General features: G+C 42.9%; 2 protein-coding genes across 3 annotated transcripts; one reads left to right on the top strand and one right to left on the bottom strand.

Annotated features, from left to right (window-relative positions):
- The first annotated feature begins 1510 nt into the window (after window positions 1-1510).
- On the top strand, window positions 1511-10277 carry hmmr (hyaluronan-mediated motility receptor (RHAMM)). Of its 2 annotated transcripts, none has more exons than XM_076041533.1 (20): window positions 1511-1666; window positions 1850-1948; window positions 2063-2142; window positions 2245-2319; window positions 2714-2902; window positions 2990-3076; window positions 3171-3282; window positions 3392-3457; window positions 3705-3766; window positions 4300-4370; window positions 4460-4827; window positions 4919-5067; window positions 5796-6031; window positions 6161-6277; window positions 6389-6589; window positions 6677-7267; window positions 7352-7424; window positions 8978-9154; window positions 9311-9482; window positions 10145-10277. In XM_076041533.1, the coding sequence occupies exons 1-20, from the start codon at window positions 1621-1623 to the stop codon at window positions 10192-10194; spliced, it is 3021 nt and encodes a 1006-aa protein (XP_075897648.1). In that variant the 5' UTR covers window positions 1511-1620; the 3' UTR covers window positions 10195-10277. The 2 variants fall into 2 exon arrangements, with proteins under 2 accessions (XP_075897648.1, XP_075897649.1); XM_076041534.1 differs by lacking the exon at window positions 10145-10277 and adding an exon at window positions 9580-9813.
- LOC142898558 (insulin-like) lies at window positions 10050-12358 on the bottom strand. The gene is made up of 2 exons (XM_076041535.1): window positions 11975-12358; window positions 10050-10327 (listed from the first exon to the last, which is right to left on the bottom strand). Exons 1-2 carry the CDS (start codon window positions 12165-12167, stop codon window positions 10167-10169), a joined length of 354 nt encoding a protein of 117 aa, XP_075897650.1. The 5' UTR covers window positions 12168-12358; the 3' UTR covers window positions 10050-10166.
- Between the last annotated feature and the right edge of the window lie 407 nt (window positions 12359-12765).

Genomic DNA, 12765 nt, shown 5'->3' on the forward strand with positions numbered 1-12765 from the left:
CCTAAATGGTAGAAACAGCTGAATTTCTAACATGGTGCTCTTTCGTGGCAGCACCGCTAGTACCTGTGCTAACATTGATGCCGCCGTTGGCTTGATACATTTTGAACCACTAACTTGTGTCATACGTCGAACACGATGAAGCATTTCTTCTTTTTTTTTTAATTTGCCTTTGCCTGCTTGCTTTTCCAAGGAATGGAAGTACTTTTGCCATTTTTATTTGATTTTATTGTTGTTGTTTTTTTTAAAGTTTCATCACTGCCATCTGCTTTTCACGCCTCCCCCTCGCACATCTTTTTAACACTCTACCAGTTGTACTTGTAAATTTTCACTGTTGAACAAAGTGAAGTGTTGAGTGTTGTAAGTGTTCCCGTTTTTAGTTTTACTATTTTAATTTAAACATACATGTCTCTCTCTCTCTCTCTCTCTCTCTCTCTCGCTCTCTCTCTCTCTCCACCCCCCCCTCTCTCTCTTCTTCTGGCTTGAAAAGTCATCAACTACTTCCTTTTGGTTTCCTCTTTTTTTGTCTGTCGAAAAAGGTTTTTATATTGCGAACATGACAACAGTGAGTCATGTTTGCTTTTTTCATGATTAAAAAAAACATTGACAAAAGAACAACAAAGAGAACATACTCTCATGGTGGTGTGAAGACAGTTCTGTTCGAGATTAACCTGTTTTGAGTGTGAACTGATGACGTCGGTTGCAGACCTGTGAATTTCTTTTCACGTGAAGGAAGTGGAAAATCGGATCTGATATATCTGTTATTAATTTAAGGGCAATTTCTTAAGTATAGACAGTATTTACTATTGTTGGACTGTTGCTTTAGGTTCAGTGTTATTAAAATATGCAAAAATTGTCCCTATTTTTTTCATATGAAAGGAAAAACAAATGCATTATTAAGTAATAACCCTCCTCAAATGACCCTGTGAACTTTTTCTGCTGTTTTGAATGAACAAATTTTGTTTTGTAACTCCTGTCTTTTTTTTTTAATCCTATTTATTCAGCGTATTCATTTAAAGGTTAATCTAGTAAAAAAAAAAAAAAAAAATGGAGGTACCAATGTATCATCTCAAAACTATAGCATGGCAAGTGTAATTTATTGTCATCAATGGCTCCATTTGTGACATGAGGCTTTGTTTATGATATTGTTGTACAAGTGACCATGTTTTGAAGTAAAAAAAGAGAAAAGAATATAACATGTACAACAATGTTCCTTGAAAGGATTTGGAATTCTGTTGTATTTCCATGAAATTAAAAACGTTTAACTGAAAAAGAGGTTTGGTATTGCATGATTTTCTTTTTTTTTTTTCTCTGTGTAAATGTAGAGTTACGTGTTCCAGATGTAATTGTCTAATTATTTTATGTCGTATTTTTTGCCGTTCGCGTTTTTCTGTTCTGTTTGGCATTTCACGGCCACCGTACCTTGAAAAGGGCGTTTCAAAATCAAACAGCGGGTCGATGTGTGTGACGTCACAAAATCACTTGGCGCCTATTGGCCAGGACTACGTAAACATACTCTGAGCGTTAGTTTAAAATTTCAGCGGCGACGCATTTATTGTTGTGACGTTCGGGCGCTGCGCTGCAGCCTTCTTGAAGGTTCATAGTAACAGAGTAACATTAGAAATGTCTTTTTCGAGGGCGCCGTTGAAAAGGTTCAACGATACCGTCGGTAAGATGCTCTTGACAGTTTTAGCTAGTAGAACAAGTAACACTTGTAGCACACGCCGAGATATTTCTTGGTTGACAGCCTGGTCGTTGCTCCTGCTAAGCTAAGGTTATCATAGCCAAGTGTACGCCATCCATTTGCACGAAATTCAAATGTATGTTGTGTGTGTGCCGTTTTCCATCGAAGGTTGTGCACCCCCACCGGGGTCCTATGAGATAAAACCAGAGGACCTAAAGGGACCTGCCTCCTTTGAAAAGTCTGATCGGTTCAGAAATGCTAAGGCAGGTGGGTAACTGGGACCACACAGAAGTAATGGGATTAATTGTTGGGCGGCGGGGGAACCACAGTGTATATAGAATCAAACCTTCTGGCGCCCATCATAATCTTCTCCTCTTCCAGGAGCCATGCCGCCCCTACCGTCGCCCTCCCGCAGTGTCCTCGCCTCACCCGTGCGCAGGACCATGTCGGTGGATGTGCTCGTACGTTTTCATTTATTCCAGCAACGAAAAACACTCCGGAATCCGCATTTCCAGCCTTCCACTTTGTGTCTTCAAACCTCCTTTTTGTGTGCTGTGCAATAGGTTGAAGGGTACAGCTCTAAGAAGGAGAAAGGCATGACTCCTGCCCAGAAACAACAGAAACTTCTGGAGAAGGAGGTGAGCTTTCATTTCAATGAGGGACTGCCCTATAGGATGATAATGAAAATGATGCTAAACAATTTTTGGACAGTGTGCCTGACATGTAAGACATGTAAGGTGGAAAAATCTTCTGTGTAATCGAGGAAGAGTCCAATTGCAAAAATAACAGTTTATAAGTAATGCAACACGCTACACACCAACTTAAATTTACACAATTTGGTTATTGCTTGATTGTTGCAATTATCCTGAATTTTTAGTACTATATAAAGTTTTTACATTAAAAAAAAAAAGAAATCACTCTTAATTTTGCTTCTTAAACTTGTTGATTAATCTTGGATTTTCCCCTTAAGAATAAATAAGTAAATGAACAAATGTCACATTCAGCCTACTGGTTTGTTTTGCCTTCTTCCAGATAAGGTCCCTGGTTCAGCAGCGAGGTGAGCAGGATCGTCGCCTGCTGGCACTGGAGGAAGAGTTCAAGAAGGTGGAGGCCAAGCTGCTTGCCGCTGTCCGGGAGAAGACGAGCTCTGTTTCCACTGCTACCACCCTCGAGAGACAGTGTGTCGAGCTCAAAAAGATCAACGACTTCCTTAAAAGCAAGGTCTGCTCCAGCGCATTAACAACATTTCCATGTTTTACATACCGTGGAAAAATAGGTAGCAGATTCTAGAATCTTTGTTTGTTTTAGGTTTCTGCTGACATGACCAAAAAAAGAATTAATTCTCTCACTATGGAGTTGATGGAGGCCAGGAACACTTTGGATGTGAAAAACAAGGTATATTTTTTAATATTCTAGTCTGAATGTTGTATAGAGTTATTTTATACATAAAATTGTATATCCTTTAATATATAATTGTGTTTGTGTCTAGGAAATAAAAGTCCAGCAGATTAACTCTGAGGCTAGACTAAAAGCACTTGAGACCGACCTTGAGTCTATGAGGACAACAGTAACTGCACTTAAAGGCAGAAATAAAGAATTGGGTAAGATTAGAAGAGAACACTTGTCTGCTGAAGTGTGTTTGTGTGTTTTCGCTGTGGCTTTTCATCATCATTATTATTTTTTATTATTAATGATAATTTGTTTTTGCAGATGATCTCAATCAAGTCAGCCAAACACAGAATAAAGAGATGGAGAATGCTCAGACAAAAATCCAAGGTCAGAAGAAAGTTAATGAATTGCAAAGATAATCAAGCCCTTGTCTGCTGGTTTCCACACTCTTTATATTTAGTTTGTATGTAATGGGGTCAATGTCCTGAGAGAGGAGAGTCACATTTGTTTTAAGAGCCATTTGTCCCACATCAGGGTTTTTACTCTTTATGTGCCATAATTAACGTCTGCCGGTTCAGTTTCAGTCAGGTTGTGGTTTGAGCTCTAACTTCCAAAACGTCTTGCTGCCATACAGAGCTGAGAGAAGAGCTGAAAGCCATGCAGGGTTACTTGGACACTGCTAATGACCGGATCCAGGTATCAGTAATGCCTTTTTATTTTTTATTTTTTTACACGTTGGACACCTTTTCTCTCAGTCTTTTTCCTCATCATTGACTCTCACGCCATTTTAAAACGGCAAAGTTTTGATTATGAAGATTAAACCATCTGAGGTTGGATTAAAGATTAAAGCATTTAAAAAAAAAACAAAAAAAAAAACCCAAAAAAATCACATCACAACTCCATAAACATTGTCTTTCATGCGCTTTACTCCACATTTTATGTGTAATGACTGCCTTAAATCAATGAGTTCAAATAAACCCAAAAATTTGTATCAGGACAACTCTGATTAATAATGCTCATACATAAAATTCCAACACAGTCAGCTCTCTGAATGCCCAGATCTACAGAGTGTATTTAGCAGAAATTTGAAGACGTTTGTAATGTAAGCAGTAGAATTGTGCACTGTGGAAATAAATGACAAAAATGAATACTTGATATTGTTTTTGGTTTTTTTTGGTTTTTTTCCCACAACAAAAAATATTTCTTATGACCAACTTGTGTCTTTGCAGGAGCTTCAATTGAATCTCAGAGAGAAGGCAAAGGAGAGCCGTTCTACTGTCTCACAGGTGGAGAAGTTAAAGTAAGAAAATCCCTCATGGTCCCGATGACGAAAGCTGTCGTGCTGATATTTTTTTTGTGCCGTGACACTCATCATTGACTTTTGTACAGGCAACTACAGAGTGAGCTAGAGGGTCGCATCGCTGAGCTCCAGAGCGCACAAGAGGCACTGAGACAAAAAGAGGAAGAGGCTTTGGAGCGCAGCAGAGAACTGCAGGCAATCAAAGATGCTTCTGCCGAGGTGGAGAACAAGTTGGAGGACAAGGAGTCGCAGCTCAGGTCGTCGCGAGCGCAGATGAGCGACATGGAGGAGCAGCTGGAGCTGGTCGAGCAGCAGGCCGAAGACCTTCAGACAACGACTCGGCAGCAGGAGCTGGAGCTCGCACGGCTGAGGGAGGTCCTCCGGAGGACGGAGAAGGAGCTTGACGAGCGAGTGGCGCACCTGGAGCAGAGGTGTTTGTTTTCTGAGGAGGAGAGAAGTACGTTCGGCAAAAAAAAAAGGCGGCAATGGTGGAAGAGTAACGGGCGGGCACGCAATGAATGTGTTGGTTTTTTTGGGGGGGATTTCAGGCAAGACCCAGGAGGAGGGGCTAATGAGGGTGGAGGAGCTGAAGGCGGAGCTCACCACCCTGAAGGAGGTGACCAGAGAGGACAAGAAGAGCCAGACCGAGCTCACGCAGCAAGTCAGTGATCTGAGCGAAGAGCTGACAAAGGAGAAGGTGAGCTTTTTTTTTTCTCAAATGGTTTGTTGCTTTTAGAATATTATTTTTTCAAACCACCTACACACGTGGGTGACTCTGACGCTGAAGACAAATGTCAAGGACTGCGGGAATAAAACAGCAACCGAACAAAACCATGCAGTGTCTGTGTACTGATTTGTGTGGTGTAATACAAAGGCACAGGAGACCGGTCAATTTGTTTTTTTCCAATGTGACTTATAAAATCATTGTATTTAGACATTGAATATTTAAAGAGACTGAAAAATCTAAATGAAAAATGGATAAACAGATGTTCTCAGAGATGCAAGTGTCCGAGGCAAAGTACAAGAGATTACTTTTCAAGTGGCGTTGTATAGATTATATATTATGTTACTGTTATTATGTTACAACCATGACCTGTACCATATGGAGAGAAAAAGAGAACCACAATACAACCTGTATGTCAGTGTTATAAGACATGTTTTACTGCTGCAACTTCCAGAAACTTTACCATCAAATGGGAAGTATGCTTGTTTTTTATCCCCTTACTTGGCTACTTTCATTTTCTCTCTGTGAAACTTGAGAGTGGTTATGTGGCTCAGGAGCCTCTGTCGTGATTGGGTGAGCAGAGAAATTGGCGACTTTTACATTTTTCCAACTGAACCATCGCTCTCTCTCTCCGTGAGTAGAATTGCCTTAAAGCAAGAAAAAAAATAAAATAAAGCTGACTGTCCTCAACTGTCCTGCAGGCGCTGGTGAAGTCCCTGTGCGTGCTGCTGGAGCAGGAGAGGGAGGAGTACCAGGAGCACCAGAGGCGGGTGAGGCAGGAGATCGAGGAGGTGTTGGGGGAACAAGGCCTCCTGGAGGACATGGTGCAGCGTGGGCCAGGCGTGGCCACGGGAAGTCCGGAGGCCCTGCAGAAGCTGCTGGAGGAGTACAAGGAGTTGGAGATCCAGCTGGGTGACACCAGGGCTCAGCTGGAGAGGTGAGAGCACAGTGACCAAAGTGCTATTTTGTTATTTCCAATTATATAAAGTTATAATATGAAAGTGATACTTGTATCTAAAAAAAAAAAAAAAAAAAGCCCCTGACTGTTCTTTTGCTTTTTATCCAGTAAAAGCAGTGATGTGGTGTCTTTGAAAGACGAGCACCTGGCAGCCATGGAGGAAGTCAAGGAGGCGCACGCAAACGCACTGAGCCAGGCGACTGCGCTCGCTGCCGAGCTGGAGAGGTGAGCTTTCCGCTGTCAGCGATCCTTAGAAGTATTCCGGGAACGCCGGTTTTGATCCGCGAGTTGCCAGTTTTTAGCTTTAAACTCGGCCCGTTTTTCTCTTCTCGTCAGCGCCAAGGAGGCTCTGACGGGAGCAGAGGGGAGACGGGAAGCACTGGAGGCAGATTTGGCGAGGACGAGGCTGCACATGGCAGAGGAGACGCGAAAAGCGCTTCAAGAGAAGCAGGAGGAAATTAAGCGGTTGAACGAGGAATTAAAGGAACACCAGGAGAGACGTTCTGCCGAAGCCCCGGTGAAGGAGGAGACTTCCAGGTTTGTTCTCGGCAATTTGTGCTGAAGTGATCTCTATGCTCTGTGATTTCCTACACTCACGTTTTTTGTGCGTGTGTCATCTAATAGACTACTGCTGGAGGTGCAGTCTTGCCTTGCAAAAAAAGAGCAGCAGATGAAAGCCATGGAGGCCACGACCACTCGGCTCCAGCAGCAGATAACAGAGAAGGAAGACGCTCTAGGCCGACGCGCTGACGAGACGGCGCAAATTAAAGATCGGCTTCGAAATGAAGAGGAGAGGTTCCGCACGCTGCTCAGTGAGGTCAAAGAAGAAAAAGATAAAATTATAGAGCAGCTCCAACAAGAAAAAGAGAAGGTGAGGGCAGAGACGGTGATGAGTCTCCACTCCCAGATAGAACTGAAGGACGAAGCCCGGCTGGCCGCGGAGAGTCGGCTGAGTTCGGCGGAGGAGGACCGAAGTCAGCTTCAGTGCCGCCTGGACGAGGTGGAGCAGAGGGACTCGAGCCTCTGCGCCCAGTTGGACCTCCTGACGGAGAGGACGGAGGACTTGCTGCGCGAGTTGGAGGAGCACCAGCAGGACGGACTGGCCCTGCAGGAGCAGGTGCAGGTGCTGACCCAGGAGAAGGTCACTCTGCAGTGGGAGGTGGAGGAGCAGCGGCAGGAGCTGCAGAGGAAAGTCAGCGAGGCGCAGGAGAAAAAGTGAGGACGGTTTGTTTCTGGATGTGCTTTTTGTGTGTTTGTGGTCTTTTCATGTGTGTTCATTGAACATTTCTCCCCCGAAAGCTCCCACAATGCAGAGACGGGACACTGGAGGAAGCAGTATGAGGAGCTGTTTTCCAAAGTCAAGCCTTTTCAGGTCAGTCAGTTATTACCACCCAGTTTTGTTTGGTTTCATCATTTTTGCAAGATTATGTAGTAATATTTTGTGCGATTAAAAAGCAGCATTAAAGGGATTGTTCAACATTTTGCCAAATTTATCCATTGTCATAATCCCTGCAGGCACATGAGTAGGAACATCCCTGGAATAGTCAGTGACTGTTCTTTCAACACCCAGTGTGGGGGGGGGGAGTTTTGAAAGAGGGAGACAATAGGTGAATTTTCTAGAATGTTGAACTATCCCTTTAAAGCTAAAATAAACAAAACACCAAATCAATTATGTACCCCTGTTTATGTTGCGTGCATTTGGAAAATACATTATTGATACTTTTTGCCGAGTAGAGACGACAAACTACACATCGGCGTTCACTCATGCACACTAAATGAGCTCCTAACTGAGTTCCGAGTGAGAAATGGAGGTTTGTCCTTCATGGGCGGAAGGAACAGGTGGCAGCGGGCCTTTGATTGAGTGCGCTTAAATTGGTTCAGTGGAAATGACAGAAGAGTAAATGTTGGTTTGTCGTACTACAGTGGATCGAGCGGAATGATCAGTGGAACACTAATAATGACACAGGCGGCAGCTGTTCATATTTATTCATGACACAAAAATAACCGAATTAGGAATCAATCTTTTAAAAAAAAAGAAAAAAAATGTTCCGGTGACTTGATTACAGTATTGTTTTATTTTTTCATTCATTTGCCAGATGTTTTTCTTTTGGTTGATATTAAGATACTCTTCATCTGCGACAGGTAATTCATATGAGCGATGGTAATCTGGATGTAACGTGACAAAAAAAATTGAATTATAATCAATAAAAAAATTCACCTTGGATAAACGGTATTTTATTTTTTTAAATTTGTTCTTAACTTTGATGGGACATTCTCACCAGTTAGTCTCACAGCTGATCCAGGGATTTTCAAATGAATTTTTCGATTACCATATATAAAACAATGTTGTGTTAAAATGTATCAGATTAATCAGTCAGTTGACTAAAGAACACCCAGCACAACACAAAAATAGCACTATTCACAAGTTGATTGTAATGTCCCTGGTATTTTTATTCATATCCCCACCAATCATCATTAGCAGGTGATGAGAAGCATTATTGTCATTATATCATATCATTATCATAACTGATCAGGTGTACACCCCCATATTAATATTCAGCCTGACTTTTCAGTCACTCCAGACTGATCATTTTGTGCAGGCGGAAAGAGTAAACAAAAACTATTTTTATTTTTTAAATCTCTTTCAATTTATATCCTGGTCCTAGCCCTGCACATCCAGTCATGTTTGTAAACACAAGTGTTTTCTGAATGAAAATGCTTCTGTGTGAGTCTACGTAATGCTGCCCTCATTTTAGTGCTTTTAAACTAATGTTAGTATATGGAGAAGACAAAGAAAATAGGCATTCTCATCAGGCTGCAGCCCCGGGTGGCCGACCCGGTGCTCCTGAGTGCATCACTTAAAGCAGACTGGATAATATATTAAAACGCACTCACTGGTCACATGGTCTGTGTCTATGCTTCCAGGAACAGCTCAACGCATTCGCAGCAGAGCGCAATGCGCTGCTCAACGAGAACGGGGCCAGCCAGGACGAGCTGAACAAGTTGTCCAACGCTTATGCGCACCTGCTGGGCCACCAGAACCAGAAGCAGAAGATCAAGCATGTGATGAAGTTGAAAGACGAGAACAATGCCTTGAAACAGGTGACGCATACATGAGCTCGTCTGCTTTCCGCACTGTACTGCACCACACAGGGTTTTTTCTTACTTTGGCTCAACGACCCGTCTCTCTTATCCCACCCTTTTTCTTTTTCTTTTTTTCACTTTCTCCCTCTTTCCCACTGTGTCTGTGTTTTGTAGGAGATATCACAGCTACGGTCCCTGGTGAACAGGCAGAAGAGTGATTTGGATCAGCTGAAGTCAAAGCTTCCCGGAGCTTCTTGTCGCAGGTTTGATCCCAGCAAAGCGTTCCAGCACAACAAGGAGAACAAGGAGAACAAGGAGAATGAAGCAAACGAGGCTCTTAGAGAAGGTGAGAACCGAGGACCACCGCAACCTTCTGAAGGTCAGGGTTTTGGGTTTTGCATGGCTCACATTTTGGCTAATTCTTATTCACTTCCCTTGTTCAGGTAATTTTCTTGCATAATGGAGCTCCGCCGCCAAGCCACAACTGACAGCCATTTACCAGCTGCCCACTTTAAAAAAAACAAAAAACGAAACTAACTGAGGCTTTTTTAATTTTTAAAGCAACAACTTCCATTGTCTGTCTAACTTCCTAGAAGCTTCTTAGAGCAGCAGAACCCTGAGAGAGTGTGCATCTTGCATCTTTGTGAATAAACAAATAAAGTCTTGTTTTAAACACACGGAGAGAGACTTGCTGACCTCCCTCGTTGTGTTTGAGCTCGCGGCGCTGCTCTTTTCCCTTCACCCGGAGCCTGTTGGCCAATGCTCGTCCTCGGCCAGTAGGGTGCACTCCAGGACTTGGAGCGTTGCGTTGCGTTGGAGCAAAAATCACTATTACAAGCTGCAGCCTCGACAGTGTGTACCCGGTTATAAAAGAGGAGAAACTTCAACATCTTTGCAGAGAGGAGCCATGGGGTTATGGGTCATGAAGCTTTATTTCCTCCAGTTGATAAGACATAGCAAGTATTGAGGCAGAAATTGACTTTTTTTTTTTTTTTTTTTTTATACAAGCTATGAGTGGGGAAGGGAGCAGTCAGTCGCAGTATCCCTCCAGGTGGTAGACGCTGCACGGCTTGTGGCAGCACTGCTCCACAATGCCTCTCTTGACCTTGGGCTCATCACGGCTGGGCGGAGCCTCCCAGTGCCGCTGCCCCTGCTGTTGCTGCTCCTGTCGGCTCCTCTTGGACAGGAACCCTTTTGAAGTGGGAGAAAGTTTACAACAGCCTCAGGTTAAATCCATGCCTGCTGGTGTGCAGACCACAAAATCCTCCAACTACCCCCTCGGACTGGTGGCTCTTTAATGGAGACTTAATGGTTCGGTAATCTGATCTCCCCAATCCATTTAGCTTCGTTAGTCTCTCGGGAGGAGGAGCTCCACAGACGACCAGTGTCTTTGCCACTCCAAAGTTCACTTTGAAACTTCTGATAGTTAAAGGCCGATCTTCTGACAGTGTGCGATGGGAATTACTTGATAAGGAATTCGGGGATTTCGGGGGAGATTTGCGAGCATCGAATTTGTCAGATTGTCGATGTTCAAAAGCAACAAAAACGAAAGCTTGTCCACAGTGCTGAATTCAAAAGAGGCCCGAGATGGGCTCTGCACATTAATGATGTATGGGACGGATACATAGATTTCGTTTGGGTTGGAAGTTTCTCAGCAGGCTGTCTCAACATTTATTTATTTTTCCCACCATCGGGACTCTAAATTGGCATTCTCATTAGGAAGCATCTGAACGCTGCAGTCAGAGATGTACGGAGAGCCTGGGGTCTCGGGGCAGTGCCATGCTGTTCCTGACAGAACCCCCACCATCAGTAAGGACCAGATTAGAACTTCATTAAAGGTGCAGTGGGTAAAATTGTATCATCTTTCGGTCGGACTTCAGATAGGATCGCTCATTTGCTCACCCTCTCTCCCCTGAGCTTGCCAATGAACTATGCGGTCTTCGCACATCAAAAAGGGTTGTCGTTGACAACAAGCATGTTTTTGTTCTCTATCAAATGATGTTCCCTGAAATACACTGATTTCAACTGATTGTTTGCCTCATTAGCAAAACTTTAGGTCAAAGACAAGCAAGACAGCCAGTATGAAAATATTTTTTTTTCCTCTCTGAAACTTGGTCGCGTTGTGTTGCTAAAATTAGATTATCTTGATTGCTTCTTTTTGTAAGCTATGATTAGGAACTTTCAAAAAATAAAAAGATTCATAATAACAAGCTCATTAAAAGTGTTTAGACAGAGAGCGTGGTAGGTTTAGCAGCATACACATTTGCACTAGGAGAATGAAGAAACACTTGGTTGGTGGAAAAGCGATGGAAAGGCAAATGTATCAGCACCTGCGCTGACTAAAGTACCTATAAAAGCACTGGCCACCGCTGGCAGGCCATATTCAAATACATATATTGTTTTGTATTTGTTCTGCAATAAAAACAGTGAGCTCACCATCTCAATGTCTTCTTTGTTCACATTACCCTGCCACACAAATGCATATTTGCGGTCCTCTTTGTCTACTTCTCTTTGATGTTTACAAACTATTACTGAATAAATCAAAAGGTAATCTATAAATCACTTTTCCTCCAACGGAAATGTCCTCACAGAGAAATATAATTGAACAGGGAATAATGACCATTTCTTCTCAGCATTTCATTTATTTTTATTATTCCAACCCGAATTTACGAAACTGGGACTAAGCGGGTATGGAAAATGAATGAATGAATGCTCTCAGTCTCAGACTGAATTGTCCTTACCGGCTGCCTTACGAACGTGACGGTGCGAGTCGTGCGCGGGGAAAACAAAAACACAGCATTCCGAACCTTTCCGTCATAGTTCTTGTGTCAGTCTTACCGAGCAGATGCTCCAGGTCCCGCTTGCGGTGGTGGTGGCGGCTCGGACTGGAGAAAAAGCCTCTTTCTCCACATACAAAGTAGAGGGCGTCCACCAGGTGGGAGCCACACAGGTGCTGTGTGGGTGCCGGTGAGCCGCCGTGAGTACAGAGCAGCAGGAGCAGCAGCACAGATGCTGCCCATAATCTGGCCATAGACGAAGGAACTCCTGGAGGGAACGCAAATAGTAAGAGACAGTCAGCGTCTAATTAACTAGATTTCTGTTGTGTTTGTATGTCACCCCTGTTTCCACCTCAGTTAATAATGCTTTATGAGTACTTTACGATGAAAGGATCGCATAACAGGACCGAACTATATATACACTTGAAACTTCAACACCTTTGGAAGATTTCTTTCATTCATATAATCATACCAGCCAAGAGAGTCCATAGATTCATAATTTTAGAGCATTGGTGGGCATTTTTTTTTTTGACTCGTAAGCCATAATGGGTTCTAAAATTTGACAGAAACTTATTTTACTTTAATGTCAATTAAATAATAATCAAAAGCGTTCAAATAAAATTGCTGTCTTAGCCCAACTGTATTTAGCTTTTTATTGAAAATGACTCTTAAAACACTGGAAAAAAAAAATGGATGAAATACAGCTATTTTATGACTTACTATTAAAAGCATTTCTTTAAGTTCGGCGGGCCGGATTGGAAAGTTTTATGGGCTGCATATGGCCCCCTGGCCGTAGTTTGCCCATGTCTGTTCTAGAGTGTAATAGCTTGAAGACAGATGGCTTTGAGGTGA

This window comes from Nelusetta ayraudi, unplaced genomic scaffold, assembly GCF_046127955.1.
Source record: "Nelusetta ayraudi isolate G7.1 ecotype Tasmania unplaced genomic scaffold, CSIRO-AGI_Nayr_v1 ptg000068l, whole genome shotgun sequence".
Taxonomy (NCBI): domain Eukaryota; kingdom Metazoa; phylum Chordata; class Actinopteri; order Tetraodontiformes; family Monacanthidae; genus Nelusetta; species Nelusetta ayraudi.